We start from the raw sequence: 21,898 nt of genomic DNA, 5'->3' as shown, positions 1-21,898 counted from the left end.
CCCCTGGATATTAGAACTCATTTCCCATATGTACTCTGCCTTCATACCTTCCCAAAACGTCGCATTTGCTGTGTGTTGGATTCTTATCAAAGATTTATATAGTGCAAAACAGCCAAAGCCGTGCGCTATTAATTTTAAATGACACAACGTCCAGTCCAATGACAAATTCACATACTTCACAGTCAGGGTTGCAGTGGATGTGGCCCACTCGTGCACTAATAAATTGATAACAAAAGTATTAAAACCACATGTGTCTCCTTTCGTTATGGATGCGCTGAGACTGAATACCCTAAAATTGAAAAGAACAAAAACACCTATTTATCAGTGTCTAAAAACTTTGCAGATTTTTTTTTTTTACTGATTTTGATGAATGATGGATTTCTTTTCAGAGAAAAGCGAAGATGAGGAGCTGGATATCAAGCCGGAGAAAGGCTCGGGAGGCACCGGGAAGGGAGATGATGGGAAAGACCCTAGAAGACCCAAGAGACCACGTACCATCCTCACCACACAGCAGAGACGAGCCTTCAAGGCGTCGTTCGAGGTGTCTTCCAAACCCTGCCGGAAGGTGCGTTCCTCCGGATATCAGCTTCCTCCATCTCTTGTTTTTATATGGATGTCAGATCATGAGTCAATAAGAATAAAAATGGTTTGAGCTATGTTTCAATCCACCCTTTTGTAAGCGCATTTGGGACATTGCATAAAAACATTCTTAATGGAAAAACACCAAGATTCGCATAACAACTTATCCAGGCATCTGAGTAGAATAAACTTCATACATTCATTCATTTTCCTTCGGCTTAGTCCCTTTATTCATCAGGGGTCGCCACAAGAAAAACGGTGTTATATTTCCAAAATGTTTTGTGGGATTTCAAGTTTTGCGCATGAATCTAATTTGCATCTTTGGATAGAAACTGTACTATTACTGTAGCTATTGTGAGGTATAAATGTATAATAAGTAACAATTGTGTGAAATAAAGTTTTGAAAGATGGAGCTAATTGAAATATGTAGAGATTAAACATACAAAAGAAGATATAAGCTGGAAAACTGTAATCATTGGCTTCCATAGCAGGAAGTCAAATACTATGAAAGTCAGTGGTTTCAGGTAAGAAGCTTTTTTCAGTTTTTTTTTTTTTTTTTTTTTAGTTTTCAAAAGAAGAAAAAGAAGTGTAAAGGTCTTTACACACCAAAATCCAAAATTTTTGCATGCAATTTTTTTTTTTTTGTATTCATATGCAAAAAAAAATGTCACGTAAATAAACCTTGCACACTGAGTCCAATGCATATTATTTAATCCATTATGAAAAAACGCATAACATTTCAGAGTCAGTTCAAGCAGATTCTGCTTTTCTCCAGAGTATAACAAGAAAGAAGAATAGGCTACACATTGTGTCCATATTCTTTTAATACTAGCCTACATAAAGTGGAAGGAGAGTTCTCCTCCTTATCAAAGAGCTGCACTATGATTATTCCGAAATGCAAAGTTTATTTTTAGGAAATCAGTGGAATTTTGACATTACTTGTGATACTTCACACATTCATGTATGTAAACAAAACCTTATGGTGGCCGCGTTGACATTTCGAAGCAATGGACTGTCATGCTTTAATTATAATGTCTATGGGCAGTATGTCAAATGTATGGACACACACAACAACAAGCATCTGTGGAGGTGCACCAGTCGCTGAATCCAGCATATACAGTAGGGGTTCTCAACTGCCCTCCACATTCTGTCTTTATTTTATGCACTGTGTTTTTCATCAGGTTATCTGTCGCTCAAATTATGGAATACTGTATTTAGCTTTTCGCTTGAACAATCTTAAAGCAGTTTTTCAGATGCAAAAGCAGAAAAAATCAAACCCGGTTCAAATTTTTTTATAACGAATGAAAGTTTTAGAGGCATTGTGTCAATACTTTTCACACAACGCGAGGTCTAATTTATTTTTTAACTTGCAAAAATTGCGAACAAAATTTTCAGATTCTGTGTGCAATAACCTTGAAGGTTTGGAAACACTTGAGGGAGAGTAAATAGTGTGTAAAAAACATTTATTTTTAGGGGAACTATTTCTTTAAAAACAATCCACATTTCAACAAATAAAATCACAACTGTGGAATACAATAAGATATTATGTGTCAAGTTGCAATTATGTAAAATAAATTGTGAAATTTCAATTTGTGAGAAATTTTGAGAAGTAACTGCAGTTATACCGGTTTTGAGAAGGTCCAAATTCTCATTTCATTTTTATTTCATTTTCTTGTCGGCTTAGTCACCTTATTAATCTGGGGTCGCCACAGTGGACTGAACTGGCAACTTATGCAGCAAGTTTTTACACTGCGGATGCCCTTCCAGCCGCAGCCCATCTCTGGGAAACATCCACACACACACTACGGACAATTTAGCCTGTACCGCATGTCTTTGGACTGTGGGGAAAACCGGAGCACCCGGAGGAAACCCACGCAAAGGCAGGGAAAACATGCAAACTCCACACAGAAACACCAACTGAGCCGAGGTTCGAACCAGTGACTCAGCAACCTTCTTGCTGTGAGGCGACAGCACTACCTACTGCGCCACTGCCTCGCCGGTTCAAATTCTCAATTTAGCTAAATCAAGAAAGTCATGTAAGACCATGTTTTTTAATGTAAAGGTGACAGTCACATTGTGAGCCTCAGAAATTTGCACAGTCAATAAATTGTCAAATGAACAAGATATAAAGTCACATATAGTAACTGTAACTGTCATATTGTGAGAAAAAGTACTGTAGCATTTGTGAGACTTGATGTCAGTTGTGAGGTTAAGTAGTACGTACTTAGATTAATTCGCAATTACAAGACATGAAATCACAACGATGACATTGTTTAAGATAAAGTTACAATAACGAGAAAATGTCAATGCTTTGTAAATGTATTTCCAAATATTACACAGCCTCTTCAGTGAACACATAAATGATTTTTGTTTTATGCTGTAGGTAAGAGAGACACTGGCTGCAGAGACAGGTCTGAGCGTACGCGTGGTTCAAGTGTGGTTCCAGAACCAAAGAGCTAAGGTGAGTCCAGGTCTTGTACACTACAATATGAATCATCCAGTATTACCCGCGCAAACCCGATAATGTACATCCAAGGAGCAGATAACACAACAATTTGCAAGTAATCCTCCAACAACGCACTAAACTCCTCGCAAACGCTGCCAAAAGGGAAAGAGCGAGTGAGTCTCGAGACAGCAAATCTCAGTCGCTATCTGCCTGAAGCTTAACCTCTCGACGCATTCCACAAAAAACTCCCCAAGAGTTCGCGAGAGATGTATTCACATCCATCCTGCTCTTACGTTAGCGTCTGAAACCCACCTCAGAGCCCTGATTTTATCTTCAAAAGGCTGTGGATAATATAATGCAGCCAGATCAAGCTTGGCGTAGTTCAAGCAGGGGTGAACAACAAGGAGCATCTCTCTTCAGATAGCCCAGAGTTGGTCTGGGGAGTCGCGAAGTTTTCTGATTGTGCTTTTATCGTTATTTTTTCAGATGAAGAAGTTGGCGCGGAGACAGCAGCAGCAACAGGAGCAGCAGAACTCCCAAAGGCTGGGCCAAGGTAAAATGTCCTGACATGAACCTTAAGGCAAACGTATCAGTCACAAATATGATTTGTCAGAGGTCAACAAGCATAAAATAACATTGTTTATTTTCAATCTGCAGTCATTTTTCTCTGCATTTTCACAATGGGGTATGTGCATACCGACTTTTAATTTCAGTCAGCCAGCCCCAGGGCTTCCAGTTAATTGTCATCCAATACAAAATCACCACGTTTAAGATCAGATTGATTAAAAAATACATAGATCTTCACTGCCTGGCTGATATAAGATATAAAGTGGGTATCAGACTAAAGAAGAGGCACTGCATTAAGTTTTATTTTTCCATGCCATGTCTTTAAAATATATTAATTTTACCCCAGTATTTTCAATAGAATTTCTGTGCTATCCTGCTGCTAATGACAACACCTGGGTTTAAACTCTTTGCACGCTTTAACAACCACATGAATGCTTAAGTCTATTTAACTAATTATATTTGAATTTCATTACAACGTCAATGCTGGAAAAAGCAACCATATGAAATCGAAAATAGTCACATAAAGCTTTCATTGAAAGTTCATCATTGGCTGAAAAACACTAGCTGTACATATAGCCTATTCAGAGGAATTTAATTTCTTGTTGTTGTCTTTTTTACTACAGTGTGTATTGTTGCTGTTTGATAATTAAAAATAACTGCAATGTTGGTTGAAAAAGGAGTTTTCCATCATCAAAAACTCATTTACACAATCCCTCAAATTCCTTAATTGTTTCCTGAGATTTTTGTTGACATTGCAGTTTCCTAAATTTAAATCATTCCCACCTAAGTGAGAAAGACCTGGCCTAATTGTCTTTTATCGCACATGTAATTTCTTCCCCAGCTGTTTACATTCAAGGATGGAACAAATATTATTTGAACTTCAGTTTTTTGTGTGTGTGATTTGATGGAGACTTTAAATTTAAACTCCTGAAACATGGTGTCTGACAGCAATGTTTTTGTTTGTTTCAGTGTGTGACTTTTTTTTCGGTTTTTTTTTTTTTCGTCGATAATGGAATCACTTTCAAAAACTTTAAAATATCTTTTCAGAAGATTGGGTTATTAGACTCCTTATTATTATTAATATTTATGTTATTAGACAAAACCTTTATTTTGGCTCAATTCATTCATTTATTTTCCTTCGGCTTACTCCCTTCATGAATCAGAGGGTCGCCATTGTAGAATGAACCACCAACTTATCCAGCATATGTTTTACACAGCGGATGCCCTTCCAGCTGCAATTGGAAAACACCCATACACACTTGCATTCACACACATACACTATGGCCAATTTAGCTTATTCAATTCACCTATAGTGTTTGTCTTTGGACCAGTGACCTTCTTGCTGTGAGGTGACAGTGCTAAACAGTGTGTCGCCCCTGTTTTAGCTAAATGCCCTATACAAAATTACTCTTTAAACATTCATTCAGTCATTTTCTTGTCAGCTTAGTCCCTTTATTAATCCGTGGTCGCCACAGCGGAATAAACCACCAACTTATCCAGCACATTTTTACACAGCAGATGCCCTTCCAGCCGCAACCCTTCTCTGGTAAACATCCATACACACTCATTCACAATTATACACTATGGACAACTTAGCCTTCCCAATTCACCTGTATGGCATGTCTTTGTACTGTGGGGAAAACCGGAGCACCCGGAGAAACCCATGCGAATGCAGGGAGAACATGCAAACTCCACACAGAAACGCCAAATGAGCAGAGATTCGAACCAGCAACCCAGCAACTTTCTTGCAGTGAGGCGACAGCACTACCTACTGCGCCACTGCGTTGCCCCTCTTTAAACATTTTTTTCTAAATATAAATGAATAGAATAACTTAAATTTAAAACTTAAAATAATTCAAAACTGACTCACATTTTTTTTTCAAAGTTTTTCCTTTGCATTTTTGCAGTTTACAAATAGAATGGAATCGCTTTCAAAAACATTATATTATGTTATCAACTGATTGGGTTTTCATGTTGTGAAATGGCGTTGTTGTAAAAATAAGTGGCGAAAGTATTCAATTTTTAAACTTCTGAATATGTGTTATATAAATTTCTCCCATAGCAATCATGGTCTAAAGAATATCTGAAAGTAGTAAGTGAAATATCTCACTTTTCACATCATGAATTTTATCCAAACTCTTAAAAACAGGGTCAGGTGACCAGTGTTAATTGTCAATGAAAATGGTTTCATTAAAGAAAAAAAAAACACAACAGATCTGCTGCACCATAATGTGACAATTTATATGTCTGAACTGCTCATAAAGTGAATGAACAGCACAATGCAGCAGATTATAAAAAATATATACAGAAGTCAGAATTATTAGTTCCCTGAATTATTAGCCCCCCTGTTTTTTTTTCACTAGTTTCTGGGGACATTTTTAAGCATAATAGTTTGTTCTATAGACTATCGAAAAAAAATGCTTAAAGGGGCTAATAATATTGACCATAGAAGTTTTAAAAAACTTTTTTTTATTCTAGCCGAAATCAAACAAATAAGATTTTCTCCAGAAGAAAAAAATATTATCAGACATACTGTCAAAATTTCCTTGCTCTGTTAAACATCATTTGGGAAATACTTAAAAAAAAAAAATTTCAAAGGTGGGCTAATAATTCTGATTTCAACTGTATATCGGTTAGTTTTTATCTTTTTTTCATCAACAAAAACACACTCTTTATCCATTAGATGAGTGGATCAGAGTGGGTGCATTCATACTAGTTTTCAGTCATGTTAAATGTCAAGTTTCTGTTTGTGTCAAGCTGCAGGCAACAATAATTTTTTGCCCTTATTTTTGTTGATGAAATTAACACTGCAAGCGACACAGACGCTGACCCCTCGTCACTGTAGATGAGGTCAAGTGCAGCCCTTGTGTGAGGGAGGAAGTGTGGAGGTGGATGAATTAATTTACAACTGAAGCACACTGAACCCACCCTGTTCCCTCCCATGCTGGAAGAGACCCAGCAACCCGGTTTCAGAAAAGTCTCAAGTTGCCATGCAGCTGCATATAAATGATGAGCCATTGTGTTTGTGATCTTCACACTTGGAGTTCACAGCTTTCACTCGACTATTTTACAATTTCGTCATTATTTACTCCCCCTCAAGTGGTTCCAATCTTTTATGTGTTTCTTTCTTCTGTTGAATACAAAAAGAAGATATTCTGAAGAATGTTTCCAAAATCCGGTAGCCATTAGCATCTATAGAAGGAAAAAATACTATGTGATCGGTTAGTTATTTCCAGCATTCATCAAAATATTTTGTGTTAGCACAAACTCAAACAGCGTTGGAACGATTTTAGGGTGAGTAAATAATGACAAAATAGTAATTTTGGGGGTTAACTTTCCCTTTTAGACATTGCTAGTCATGTTTGATGACATTCCATTTATTTCTTTAGCAGAGCTATAGCTAATGTGTCTTTTGCGAGTGTTAAAGAGCTAATCTGTCAAGTAGCGTCTTTTCGACAGTTAATATGCTGTTGAGACGATCCAACTGAGCTTCTGTAACAGATGGGTTTGGATGAGACTGTCTGGAAAATAGAAACGTGAAGAATATTATTCCAAGCGCTACAGAGGAGGACAAATGTTTCCTCTACAGCTCAAGAGTCTTAATTCCTGTACAAATATTTGTTGTAAGGCTGTGGAGTCTATTCCTCCATCACTCATATTTATTTCTTCACTCTCTGCGTTTCTCTTTAGAGACTGTGGAAATTATCGTAAAGCAGTTTTATTTTAAAGATAGAGTGTGAACACACTTGCCTCTTATGGCTGTTTTGGAAAAGAGTAAACCTTACTGTACTTGGGCAATATTTTTGGATGAACTATCCCTATAAGTCTTGTGATTAAACAGATTGTCCACCCAGAAATTAACATTCTGTCGCCATTTATTCACCCTTGTTCAAAACCAGTTTGGGTTTCTTTCTTCTGTTGAAAATAAATTAATATATTTTGAAAAGTGCTGGTTAATGGACTTCCATAGTAAATTTAATACCCACTGTGGAAGTCGATGGGGTCCAGAAACCAGCATTTAAAAAAATATTTAGCATTTAACAGAAGAAAGAAACCTATACGCAAATGAGATTAATATTATGAAGTAATTTACATTTTTGGGTGAACCATCACTTTCAAAACTAAATAATTTAAAGAAAAAAAATCACACACAATAACAGAAAGCTGCCTTTATTTACTCACTGCAAAACCTATATGAATTTCTACTATTGAGGTTGATCAAATAAGATATTATTTTATCCATTGTATTTTCTTTTAAACCATGAAAGTTAGTGGCTACTACAGCATATACTGTCTAATCTTTTTATATGACAGAAGAAATTCATAAGAGGTTTGGAATGTCTTGCGGGTGAGTAAATGCTTGTGTGTACTATCACTTTGATTGTTACTAAGCAGTATGTTTATGACATTGCTTGAACATTTAACATTAGCACAGTTTATTTATATACTTGAAGAATCAACTTTAATAATCAATCATATAAAATATAACTAATATAATTTTATTTACATTTTAGATCCTTAAACATGCATTTCCTTATATAATATATAACAAATAAATAAGAGCTAGTGTTCTAATCTTTATTTGTGTGGGAAACTGAGAGTTTATATTGACATTTTATTGCTGAAGAGACACCCTTGTGTCTGCACTTCTGCAAAGCCATAATCCAGACAATCATTGAATCATCTTCAGCGATAAACCACGAGTAATAATACTTTTATTTTATAGACTGATGTTGGACTATTCTCACGATGCATTAATTTCTGTGGCTTTGGCTCAGCTGTGTAGTACAAGAATAACACATTAGAAGTGTAAAATAGACAGATTGAGTCTAGTTTCTCTGTGTTTGCTTCAGTACAACTGTCACAATTAATTACAGACATGTTAGGCCCATTGTCATAACATGTAAAATAAATCTCAATAAATCTGTCTGTGAAGTGTCAAAATACCCCATCTAGGATTTATTAAAGCTTGTCAAATTTACCTATTTGCTTGAAAGTTTAAGCACAGTGTCACTTTAAATAAAAATTAAACTTTCTTTTCCTGAAGAGGACAGAATCTTTAAATGATATTCTGACAGAAACAACAAAACAATTGAATCTAATGCAGCCAATATGTGAGAAATGACCCTTGCATATATTCTAGAAACTTTCTAGACTTCACTGGGACATTTCTGAACAGTTAGCAGATACATTTATGTAGTTGTTTATTACTATATTCTGTTTTGATGTGCAAGCCTTTGAAAATAGGCATTACACTATGAATACAATTCCCTTGTCTTTACAGAAAATGTTAAAAGTCTGAAAATACCCGTGTTTTAAAATTATTCTGACAGTGAATGTTTTTAACAAAGCTCTGGTTACTTCTTTGGTCACATGTTAACAAGCACATTCAGAACAGACATTTGGAAACATTCGCAAAACATAAAGTGGAACATTTCTTTTATTTTAAGTTAAAGCATGAAGATCTGATATTAACCCATCATTCACAGTTTCGAACTGACCCCTGTTCATAAAGCAGTCCAGAATAAAATATGTTTTGCTTAAATATATAACACTTTACCAATAATTATAATGTTCACAGAGATTATAAATCTTCAGCTGCTACTGTGAGTAAACAGAAATGGCAGACTCTTGATATATATATATATATATATATATATATATATATATATATATATATATATATATATATATATATATATATATATATATATATATATATATATATATAATTTGATATTCCACCATTTTTTCACTTGTTTGGAGATAATGGCTTACTCGAAGTTACCGGGTGGTCCTTTTTCACTTTTTCTAGATTGGTAGTAGGAATGGGAGAAATAAAATGATTAATTTGTGCATTACTATTCTTTCTCATAATGATTCTACATTCAGGTTAGATGGCGATGGTGTAGTCATGCTGACATGAGCTACAAGCATTCATTCATTTCTCTTCGGCTTAGTCTCTTTGTTTATCAGGGGTCGCAACAGTAGAATGAACCTCCAACTTATCCAGCATATGTTTTATACAAAGGATGCCTTTCCAGCTACAACCCAGTACTGGAAACATCCATACACACTCATTTACACTCATACACTATAGCTAATGTAGTTTATTAAATTCCAGAGCACCCTGGAGTGTGCAGCATTTCTGATCTGGTGTGTGACCGCCTTTAGAATCACTAAAGAATGTGGACAGGGTGAGATTAATGTGAAGCATGGACACTGATTACAAAAGAATCATATGTCATCATTACAACAAGATACTGTAAGTGGAAACTCACGGCTTGTGTTATGCAAAGTGAACTACTGCACAGTGTTGCAAATAAATAAATCACTGTAAACCACTACTGTATGTGTTAAAACTAGTTAGCTATGGCTCTGAACTAAAAGCAATTCGTTTAATTTCTAAATATATATTTTTGTACAAATAATTTTGCTTTTAAAAGACATTTTTTTGTTAAAATGTTATATAGAAACAACACAAAATGAATGCTCCGTTGTTTTAGAATAAGAACGGTTTATGAAATTGCAGTCTGGCATCGCAATATCATGGCAATTCGTAACTTTTTGATTTAGTGGTTAATTCTTATAAATTTGTACGATCTAACTCATATAATTTAGTACCATTTGCTCATCACCCAATGACGGTTAGGTTTAGGGGCAGGGTTGGGTGCCACGCCTCCTTTTTAAAACCGTACATTTTCATATGACTGAACTCGTACAAATTTGTACGAATTAGCTACTAAACAAAATGTAAAATTCTTACGTTTTCTCGTGAGATCAGGCTGGAAGTCCCTAAAGATTTATCCCTGTAGATAAAACAGGGACCCAGTTCCTTAAACACACACAAAAACGTCTGATTTTTATGATATATCCCGTTTAATCAGCTAATTCAAGCCTGATCGTGATCTATCTTTGGTCATGAACTCTACCATCCTGAACCAATACCAGTGTTTTTTCAAAGAAGTTATGGAAAATGATTGACTGATAGAGACGCAAGAAAGAGAGAAAGACAGCGAAGTGTAGATGAACTGTTCTGGTGGTCTGAGATATTGAGAAGTCTTGTGAAGTCAGCCTCCCCTTTGGGAAATTGCAAGGTGGTCTCGAGTCGTCCGTGATGTCATGAATCATGGACTTGGGCTGGAATATGTCATCCAATGGAGCCCCACGGTTAACGCATCGTCATATTTGTTATCATGAATCCTATCTGTCTTTGTTATAAGTGTCAGATTTCCAATAGCTTTAGCTGTGGGGCCAGTGATTGGTGTGAAAACATCCTAGAAAAGATTCTGCAAAGTCATTCTTGTGGTTAAAGGGCATTTTGAAAGATTTCTCACAATTTAACAACTTAGACTTGGAATGGATTTGATTCAGTGACCGAAAGAAATGGGAAATCTTTAGAATGATTGTGATTGGCTACAAAAACCTTTGTTTCATTGTCAAGAAAAGTATTATCAGTAAATTGAACTCAACATCAGATGATGTGAAGCAATTTTCATATTCTTCATTTATTTTATTTAGTTTTTATTTATTATTTTTTAAATTAATTTTATATATATATTTATAAAATTATATATATATATTTTATATATATTATAATATATATTTTTTAATATTATATATATATATTTTTTTATATATATATATTTAATTTAAATATATTTAATTTTAATTATTTTATTTTAATTTATTTCTTTTTTTATATTATATTATTTAAAAAAAAATTATTTAATTTTTATTTCATTTTATTTTATTTTATTTTATTTTATTTTCATTCATTCATTCATTTTCTTTTCGGCTTAGTCTCTTTATTAATCGGCACAGCGCAATGAGCCGCCAACTTATCCAGCATATTTTTATTGTCAAGAAAAATATTATCAGTAAATTTAAACTCAGCATCAGATGCTGTAAAGCTATTTTTCTATTCTTTATTTTATTTTTATTTATTTTGTTTTTATTTATTTTATTTTGTTTTTATATATTTTATTTATTTAATATTTAAAATGTATTTAATTTTAATTAATTTAATTTTTATTTATTTTATTTTAATTTAAATTTTATTTTATTTTATTTTTATTTATTTTATTTTATTTACATTTTTAATTTTATTTTTATTTATTTTTATTTTATTTTTATATTATTTTTTCATTCATTCATTCATTTTCTTTTCAGCTTAGTCTCTTTATTAATTCGGGGTCACCACGGCGCAATGAACCACTAACTTATCCAGCATTTGTTTTACACAGATGCCCTTCCAGCTGCAACCCATCACTGGGAAACATCCATAAACACTCATTCACACACATTTACTGCGGATAATTTAGCTTACCCAATATACCTATTCAGCATATCTTTGGACTTGTGGGGGAGTACCCGGAGGAAACTTCACACAGAAATGTCAACTGACCCAGCCGAGGCTTGAACCAACGACCCTCTTGCTGTGAGGCGATTGTGCTACCCACTGCACCACTGTGCTGCCTTATTTTATTTTATATTATTTTATTTTATTTCATTTTAGTCAGTTCCTAGAAAAGACACTGGCTTATGGCTTAGTGAAGTGTCAGTGTGTTGAAACTCAACATCAGATGTCCTTGCATCAGAGCAGAAGATGTAATGGAAACTTGTGGAGGACTGTAGAAATGAATAGCAGACATTTCTCTTGCTGGAGCTCACCACTCAAAAGCAGAGGGCTGAGATGGTGGGCTCCAGACTGGAAGCCACAAGAGTCATTCATAGCCTGACTCAGAGCACTGCCCTGCAGGACTGGTGTCGCCGCGTCTTCTCCCGCTCCAGAACAAGCGTGTTTCTTGTTTGTTGCTTTTCGTGAAATTCGACTTGATTTCGAGGCCAGATACCAGACCCAGCCTTGATTTTTGGAGAAACCCAATCCACAGAGAGAACAATTCTTGCTGAATGAAGCATTAGTGTTTTGCATTATGTACAGTTGTTAAACTAACTGCTCTCTCCAGTTTGCAGAGATGATGTCAGTCATCTGTACCGTGAGAAAATTGCAAAGGCTGATCAACGTCTTCTTTTTCACATTTACATTACATTTAATCATTTGGCAGATGCTTATATGCAGTGCAACTTAAAATGAGAACAATAGAAGTAAAGAACTTTGCTCCGCTGCATCTTATAGACCTATGGAATAACGATTTCCAACAAAATACAGTCAAAACTTTTTGAGTTTGATTCAGAAGTTTGAAACAGCTCAATAAAGCCAACTTTTGGTGGAGGTACTTTGGCTTCTAAACACCTTTTTGTTACCATTAGTCCGTAACAATTACACAATCAGTGAATGTTTTGGAACTTTGCTATCTTCGATGTGCGGCTAGTTTGCCCTATTCATTTAATTTTTGAAAACAACACTTAAAACAAAAACATTCGCCACATGAATACACTGAAGAGGTGAGTAGCAGAGCTGGTACAGATGTGTCCTTCATGTATCAATTCATGTATCAATTTTCTTAGACACAGCGGACGAAAATCCTACCTTGTCGTGCCACATCTTTTCTATGAGTTTGAACTCACTGGCATGCCATGTGACATGTGGTGGCGCTTCTCATGAAAGAGGCTGTTGGGCAGATGATTATGAAACCGTGCGTCCCTCTCAGCCACCATTGTTGTTTAGGCGTACATGCATGCAGTGTAATTCATTTACAACCCTGCCTACTCAGCCTTTTTGAACTTCTCCTTGAGCAACAAAGATCCAGGTTTAATTTCTTGATGCAGCTGCAGACTGTGTTTAGTGATAGAAGTTTTCAGAATCCTGTTTTTTATAATCCTGAACCAATGTGGCTACATTAAACACATTAAAAATATGCAATGCCATCTGAGTCCTCAAAGGTGCACATTCAGCTTATGTTTCCTGCCTCTCCCTTCATACACTGAAGTTCCTTTCGCACAGGCATTGTATCCGTAAAATTGGCAGAATTTCTTTTGTAAATTGTAAGGTTGTCAAAAATACTGACTTCAGTAACAATTGGCATTGACGTTTTGTAAACATCCATTTTTATCAATACTTTTATTTCAATACTTTTGTCAACCCTATTGTGAACATGGACATGTTCTGGGGTTGATTCCTGCATCATTCATGGGTTTTGAATTCTGTAACATGATATTCCCTATGTGAACAAAAGCCAGAACCAGTGCTGTAAGGTGCATGGCGCAGTGATGACAAACATCCTCACAATGACATATTTACCATTCGACCATTTGACAGGGTGTTTTAAATACAGAAAACATGTAATGCTTGTAATACAAAGAGCACATTACTATGAGAAAAAGTCTTCAAACTGGACTGAAGCACATACCAGGGAGCTCCTTACTATCCAATCTAAAGCAGAACTGTACACAATGCCGAACTTAATTTAAGTGTCTTCTATTTTTATGAACAAAAACACAACCAGGGGTTGGTTAGAAGTACCATGGTGCAAATTAAAGAGCAGTCTAATGTGAGAAATGTCACTGTCTGTTTTCCATCAGTTGCTTAAACTTTTCCATCCCTACAATCTCTTTACTAATCAAACAGAGGGTTTTTTTTTCCTCTGGATTGAAGAAAAATGTGTGCACCTCTATGTACCGACTCCAGTCATCTTAGAAAACTGTATTTTCTTTGTCAATTTGTCTTGTCTGGAAACTGACATCCTCACCCATTCAAACGCTCAGTGTTGTAAAGAGTGTCGCTCAGTTAAGGCAAATGTCATACACTTACAGGATGCCTAGAAACACAAGAACACTTTTTACAAGATGTATGTGAACACAGATTCTGAAAAATCACTGAAGGTGTGAAAATCAAATCCCAAATTAAACTAACCTGGTATTTTACAGAATTTCTATGTGAAAGTAGCTTGAGATGTCTCTGAATTCCCTGAATCTCTTAACAATAACATATATGGTACTGTAGTTGGGGAAAGACCTGAATTGTTTGTGGTTTTGCATTGAAAACTGTGATTACTAATCAGTGCTCTCTTTTTCCCACTATTTCAGAGGTAATGTCCAATCGGATGGAGGGTATGATGAACTCCTACACACCATTGGCTCCAGCCCAGCAGCAAATGGTTGCACTGGAGAACGGCTACAGCACCGACCCCTTCCAGCAGGGCCTCACCCCTCCTCAGATGCCCGGTGACCACATGAACCCATATGGTGAGCATCAACCATTGAGTTGTGTCATGTTAGAGTGTGTGTGTGTGTGTGTGTGTGTGTGTGTGTTTGGACCACAGGCTTCACTGAATGAAAGCGTACCACCCTTCTTTCCTCATGAGATTACACAAACGCACCACTTTATTTTGAAGTTTGCCTTCCAAATGAATCCAGCGTGTTTTAAAACCATACTGGCCACGTCCCACGTTCCCAGAGCTGCCCGTTGGGTTTATTCTCAGGGATTAATGGTGTAGTCTGTTATGCTGTGTGACACCATCTATTGGATGTTTCATAAAGAGCCGAACGATGATCTGCGGTGCACCATGTAACAACAACAATGGTTAACCATGATGGCTGACGCTCAGAGTATCATGGGAAAGCATCCACTGGTCTGCCAGCAAAACAACACAATGAGCTAAAACCATTGAGGGTTGGCCACATGTGAATTTGTCAACAGGTTTTTTTTTTTTTATTATTTGTAAAATGTACCTGATAACAATATAATTGTAGGATATATAATATGAATTAGTTTGTTTGTAATTAGAGACTTTTTAGGTTAACAATACGCTACTGTGTGGAGTTGATATAAATACATACTATTCATTACTTAACCCATACTGTTGGGGATGTTTTCTTCCACTTTGGGCAAATTTATTGCCCTTTTGTTATGTTAGCGGTGTAAAAATGCACCAGATAAATATGCAGATATGTATAACTCTGTTAATCAACCTCATTACTAATTAAAACTACTAAATTGTTTAGAAAATTACAGTATTCAAACTCTTTAATTGCGAAAATCATAAATTATTTCACTGATTTGGTGAAAAAACACATAAAATGACGTATTTTCAATATAAAAAGTAATTGTGGACTGTTTTTTTACCTTTTATCAAAGTCTTGGACATGTGAAACAATATTTTTTTGCATTGTTTTTGATTTATTTAAATTTTTTTATCCCTAATTTACTGTTGGTGGCTGTTTTTGCCCCATTGAAGTTTTGAAGATTGAAGATTGAAGGTTTTCCCTGTTGGTAAGAGGTCAAATTTGTACAGTTGATCATCAATTGGCACCATTAACCCTTTAGATAGGCCTGTGCAAAAAAAAAGTAAAACTGCAAATTAAAGTGTGGATGTGTGTTTGTGATTATGTGAAAGTGATGTTTACCAGGGTGTTTACAAAGACTTAAAAAAGTCTTAAAATGTCTTAAATTTAAAAAAAAAATTTGTCAAACCATTTTAAACGGGTCCTAATTTTTTCTGTGTCCAAGTAAAGCTACCCTATTAGGCTGATACCCAATCACCAATAATCAATCTTAAAACTTTTTTATTTATATTTACATTTTTTTCTTTTTTTTTATTGGAAAAAGATACAATTCACAACAGCAGACATTTTTAAAGCAAAATCTTAAAATTAAATTCCCCAATCATAGAAAGAAAGCTAAAGCAACACATCCCATTAGATGACCTTCCATTAACACAAAAAAACATTTACAGTTGTATCCGGTTCATTAGAAAAAAATCCTTGATGTTTACCCTTGTATAAGTCAAGAAATTTAATTCATATATATTGATCTTAAAAGGGTTTTAAAAAGTCCTAAATTTGACTTGGAAAAAACCTGCAAAAACCCTGTTGATGCACTTACTGTACCTTGATGTGTCTGAGAAAATCTAAATATGCATCTCAGCTCTTAGAACTACATGGAGTAAACAAAAACAATGACTATTTATGCACCATCAAATGTGGTTATAATGGAGGTCAATGAGGCAAAAACAGCCACCAACAGTAAATTAGGGAGAATTTTTTTAAAATCTATCTATATAATGTTGTTACTAATTGTTCACATGTCCAAGACTGACAATAGGTTTTTAAAAAATGCAGCCCACAATGACTTTTTATATTTAAAAATACATCATTTTGTGTTTCTTTCATCAAATCAGTGACATCATTTGTGATTTTGGCAATTAAAAAGTGAAAAATCCTGCAATTTTCTAAACAATTTAGTAGTTTTGATCAGGACTGAGGTTAATTGACAAATTTATGCCAAAATAAATTAAAATAAATTAATCTGATGCAGTTTTACAGCAGTTTAATTTAGTAGATGTTTTCATCCCGAACATAACAAAAGAGTAGTAAATTTGAACAGTCCACAAGAGTTAAAAAGATTTATAAGATAATATTTATATGAATAATTTTAATAAGTGTATTGAATTTTTTTAGAATTAATTTAATATGTATTTTATTGCATGTATAATTCATTTAATCATTATTTATTAATTGTATAAATTATGTAAATACACTATAATAAATTAAGTATAGTAATGCCTTTTTTTTAAATAATAATGAATTGTCAAAAAATGCCAAAACAAACTCCTAATTATTATTATTATTATCATTATTATTATTATTATTATTATAAACAGAAGATGTTACATTATTTGATATGCTTTTCTTTTCATTCTTTATTATTGTTCATAGTGTCCTTCAGTTATTTCACCCAGCACTAAGTATCAGGGGAAAGAATTCTCTGGTGTGCTTGCGAAAACAACTCGGCAAAGCAAAACCATTGAGAGTCACATGCACATTTGTCAAAACCGCCTCTAAAGTTTTAGTAAGAAGCGAACAATGATTCCTCCGAGTGCGGCTGTTTCTGCACAACTCCAATTGTTCTCAATATTATTGACATTAACTTCCAGCATTAGCCACATAAATCAGGAGACATCGGTCACAGGCAGCCTAAAAACAGCTCCCAAGTGTCTTGTCATTCATTCTCCTGAACGGCGAAGGCCCAAATCCCTGCTCTCATCATCACACTTTTATGGGAGAACAGCAGGGACAGACAACATTGCCAGCTCATTAAAAAAGCATAGCCCATCAACCTGTCACTGTCTGCTGGAATGGTGTCATTAAGAGCCGGAGAGCATTACTGCTAACTGTGCCCACAAGGAAGATGAGCGAGTCGAGTAAACATTCGCTATTAGATCGGTTGTTAGAGAGAAACCCTTTCCTTTAGTAATATCCGAATGCAATATGCGATTGGAATGTGGGATCTGTTATAAACGCACCACTGAACAGTGGGAAGTTTTTTGTTTGTTATGAGATAAGCGATTTTTGATGGACGGCTCTATGATGCTGTTAATCTGTTTGTTTATTTGTTTTGTAAAAATTTATTAAACTTCAGTCATATTATAGAAATTAACAGTATATTAAAATATAACAATTCTGATAATAATGTTTAATATTGATGATGATGAAGAGGATGATAATAATTTCATTCATTTTCTTTTCGGCTTAGTTCTTTTATTAATCCTGGGTCACCACAGCGGAATTAACCGCTAACTGATCCAGCACGTTTTTACGTAGCGTATGCCCTTCCAGCCGCAACCCATCTCTGGGAAACATCCACACACACTTATTCATACATACACTATGGACAATTTAGCCTACCCAATTCACCTGTACCGCATGTCTTTGGACTGTGGGAAACCGGAGCACCCGGAGGAAACCCACGCGAACACAGGGAGAACATGCAAACTCCACACAGAAACGCCAACTGAGCCAAGCCGAGCAGAGGTTCGAATAAGCGACCTTCTTGCTTTGAGGCAACAGCACTACCTACCGCGCCACTGCGTCACTGAGGATATTAATAGTGTTAAAATAGTGTTTATAGTAGTTGCAGTAATAGTAGTAGTAGTAGTAGTAGTAGTAGAAGCAGTAGTAGCAGTAGTACTATTAGTAGCAGCGGTATTAGTAGTAGTAGTAGTAGCAGTAGTAACAGTAGTAGTAGCAGTAGTAGTAGCAGTAATAGTAGTAGTAGTAGTAGTAGTAGTAGCAGCAGTAGTAGTAGCAGCGGTATTAGTAGTAGTAGTAGTAGCAGTAGTAGTAGCAGTAGTAGTAGCAGTAGTAGCAGCAGTAGTAGCAGTAGTAGTAATAGTAGTATTAGTTGTATCATCTATCTGTCTTCTTTTCTTTTTTCTTTTTTTTCTTTTTACATTGACAATTTACTTATTTTTGCAACAAAAAAAAACAAAAAAAAAAAAACACATTCAGTACCTTTATGAATTTTAATTGGAGCACAGTTATAAGCTTACAAAAAAGATATTTTAGGGTGACGACTTTAAAAATATGACGACATGCAAAGCTTCCTCATAGACAATTCATCTTATGAACACTTTATGATAGTAATTGTGATACAAACATTTACTTTTTATACACATATACACTTATTTATTTAACAACATACTTTACATGCCAGTTTGCACATAACAGCTGCACACATATTGTTGTATATACTTGTACAAGCACATGTCAGTTTGCATATTTGCATTCACTATTTACTTCTATTTTTAAGTTATTTTTATTATCAGTTCTTTGTCCTGTCTCTATAATGCTGTTGCACTGTTGAAGCTCTGTCACGAAAACAAATTCCTCGTATATGCAAACATACGGTACCTGGCAATAAAGCTCATTCTTATTCTGAATCAGATTCTAATTGAGAAATATCATATATGTGGGCTAATTGCTCATCTTTTTGCACAAAAACACTCATGAATGAAATAACTATTGCCTAGTAATTCAAACTAAATTATAAGATTTATTTAAAAATAGTTCATATTTTTTAGATGATGAGTTCATAAAATATGACAACCGATGTTCAAAGCTTAATATTTAAATCTCAATATTATCTTCAAATGTAAATATCAGATATGTAGCCTAATTACTCATCTCTCTTCACAAAAACACATTCAGTACTCTTATGAATAAAATAAATAATAATGTCTAGTGATACAAACTAAGTGAAGTTTATTTATAAACTAATTTCCAGAGAATTACGTGCTTATGATTGACCACAGCTGGTCCAGCATTAGCTAACACATTATTCATCAATTAAATGATAGTTAACTCACCATAAATAACCAGAGTTTCTTACCTCAGTTATAATTGCCTTGAAGAACACCCCACCCCCCAATCCAGCCCTCCTCCTACTCCTTTTTTTTCTTGATAGGGCGGCACGGTGGCCCATTGGTTAACACTTAACTAAATCCTTACCAGGCCAGTGGACTTTTCTGTGCAGGGTGTACTTGTTCTCTCTGTGCTCTCCTGTGGATTTCCCCAGGGTTTCTTGGTTTCCTCCAACAATCTAAAGACATGGGACATAAGTGAACTGTCCAAACTAAATTGGACCATAGATGAGCTCTTAATCAGCAGTAATTCTCTCTATAGCAATCCCTAATTTGTCATTAGTCATAAATAAGCAGGGGAGATCTCGAGATCTACCTGAGCTCAAACTCCCCTCTCATCCTGCAAATGGGAGGGAGCCCCAGGCTCAAGGATCTTATGAGCTCAGGGCTCTCTCCCAGGACAACATGCCAAACAAGCTTTATAATCAACCATCAGCTAAGTGTGAACTCTTGAAATTCTAAACCTTTTTACAAAAACGTTTATATTTCTGGTGATGACTTCATTAAATATGATCACAAACATTTTTAAGCCTAATTCTAAAATCTAAATAGTAGCTTCAAATATCTTAAATCTTATTCTAGTAGCTATACAACTCTGGTTGTTCCAGTAATAATCCACATTTCTCTTGTCTCTTCCCTCAGGAAATGACTCGATATTCCACGACATTGACAGCGACACTTCTCTGACCAGCCTCAGTGACTGCTTTATGGCCTCGTCTGACGCGGGATCCATGCAGGCCCGAGTGGGAAACCCCATCGACCGACTCTACTCCATGCAGAGCTCCTATTTCGCCTCATGAAAGCACACTCGCTGCAGCTCACACCAGTCACTCGCCGCCTATCAAGGGAACACGCGCTCGCTCGACAAAAAAGACGAGACACCAGAAACAAGACAAGTGAACTTCCCTACCCTACAATGGACGTCCAGAAGCTGACATTTCTTCCTTTTATAGTTACATGTAGATCGTTTGTACATGACTTTCTGAGAAGTAGCATTTCACTTTATCCTCATGGACTTGTGGAGAGGGAGAAAAAACACACTAAAAGGGTATCGGTGTACAGTTTGATGTAACTGAAGCATCAAGACTCGTGACTTTCCAGAAGATCAACACATAAAGCTCATAATGCATGAATCCATATCTTTGTGATTGTTACGTTTAAAAGAAGAAAAAAATAGATTAGAAAAAAAATCTTGTGTTGTTCAGATGTTGAAATGTGATGTTCGGACTCATAATTTGCTCTTTTCGTTATGTTCAGCATTGCATTTTTTTCCTCACTTTAATAGTTTAGCCCTTCTGAAAGACGATGTAGAAAAAGCTTAGAGGGGGAGATTATGTATAGTGTATCTGCATTTAAGTATGTATGTGTGTATGTGAGAATGAGTGTGTGATGGAAAGGTACTGTCATTGAAAGCTCGATCCATGTGTATATATACTTTTCCCAAGCGAATCAGTTGTGCATGTTAAAAATGGAGATCATTCTATTTATTTAACTAAAACATGCTTTTTGAAGGTACTTGCGAAACTGAAAAGCTTTATTTAAAAAAGGAGAAAACCATCTTTAAGTCATTTCACAACACATTTGTGTGTCTTTAAATTAGGAAATACAGTGTATCTTTATTCCAGCAATGTACATCTGTGGAAAGTGGAAGAAAAAAGTGCTATTTATTTGTTTCAGCCCATGACATTGCCGAAAAAAAAATGCATTCCCAAATGAGAAGATTGCTAATTTGCCAAAGTCTGTTGGTACAATGAATAAAGTCTGTTTCTCCTTGATTTTTTAGCTTCCACAAGAGTAATTGGACTACTTATTTACACTTTTGTTCGAATTTTTCTTTGAAAACTTCCTTATTTTTTTTCCTTGAACATATGTTGAACACATGATCATCATTCTAAATCACCTCAAATTTAAAATATATATTATATCTTTTATAAATATTTTATAAAGTATATTTACATTTCTTTACATACAATAATAATAACCTTACTTTTATATAGCGCTTCTCTGGAAACATTTTACATTTTTGGGGGGGAATTTTCTCATCCACCACCAGTGTGCAGCATCCACCTGGATGACACAACGGCAGCCATATTGCACCAGACCTCACACCACACACCAGCAGATTAGTGGAGAGGAGACAGAGGGATGGAGTCAATTATGATATGGGAATGGATTAGCTCTCTGCATCTCTCACATGGTCACC

At 35.2% G+C, this 21,898-nt stretch overlaps 1 protein-coding gene across 7 annotated transcripts in view; it reads left to right on the top strand.

Annotated features, from left to right (window-relative positions):
• lmx1bb (LIM homeobox transcription factor 1, beta b) overlaps positions 1–21,470 on the top strand; it is a 144,758-nt gene extending 123,288 nt beyond the window's left edge. For 5 of the 7 annotated variants that reach the window (XM_087263385.2, XM_087263383.2, XM_087263382.2 and 2 more), the window contains 5 exons: positions 390–565; positions 2,963–3,040; positions 3,512–3,578; positions 14,582–14,740; positions 20,338–21,470. In XM_087263385.2, the coding sequence (XP_087119511.1) occupies positions 390–565; positions 2,963–3,040; positions 3,512–3,578; positions 14,582–14,740; positions 20,338–20,495 (638 nt within the window). In that variant the 3' untranslated portion in view covers positions 20,496–21,470. 7 annotated transcript variants of the gene reach the window in all.
• The last annotated feature ends 428 nt before the right edge of the window (positions 21,471–21,898 follow it).

This window comes from Danio rerio, chromosome 8 (assembly GCF_052040795.2).
Source record: "Danio rerio strain M-AB ecotype USA chromosome 8, GRCz13ab, whole genome shotgun sequence".
Lineage (NCBI taxonomy): Eukaryota > Metazoa > Chordata > Actinopteri > Cypriniformes > Danionidae > Danio > Danio rerio.
This window is presented reverse-complemented; position numbering and strand designations above follow the sequence as displayed.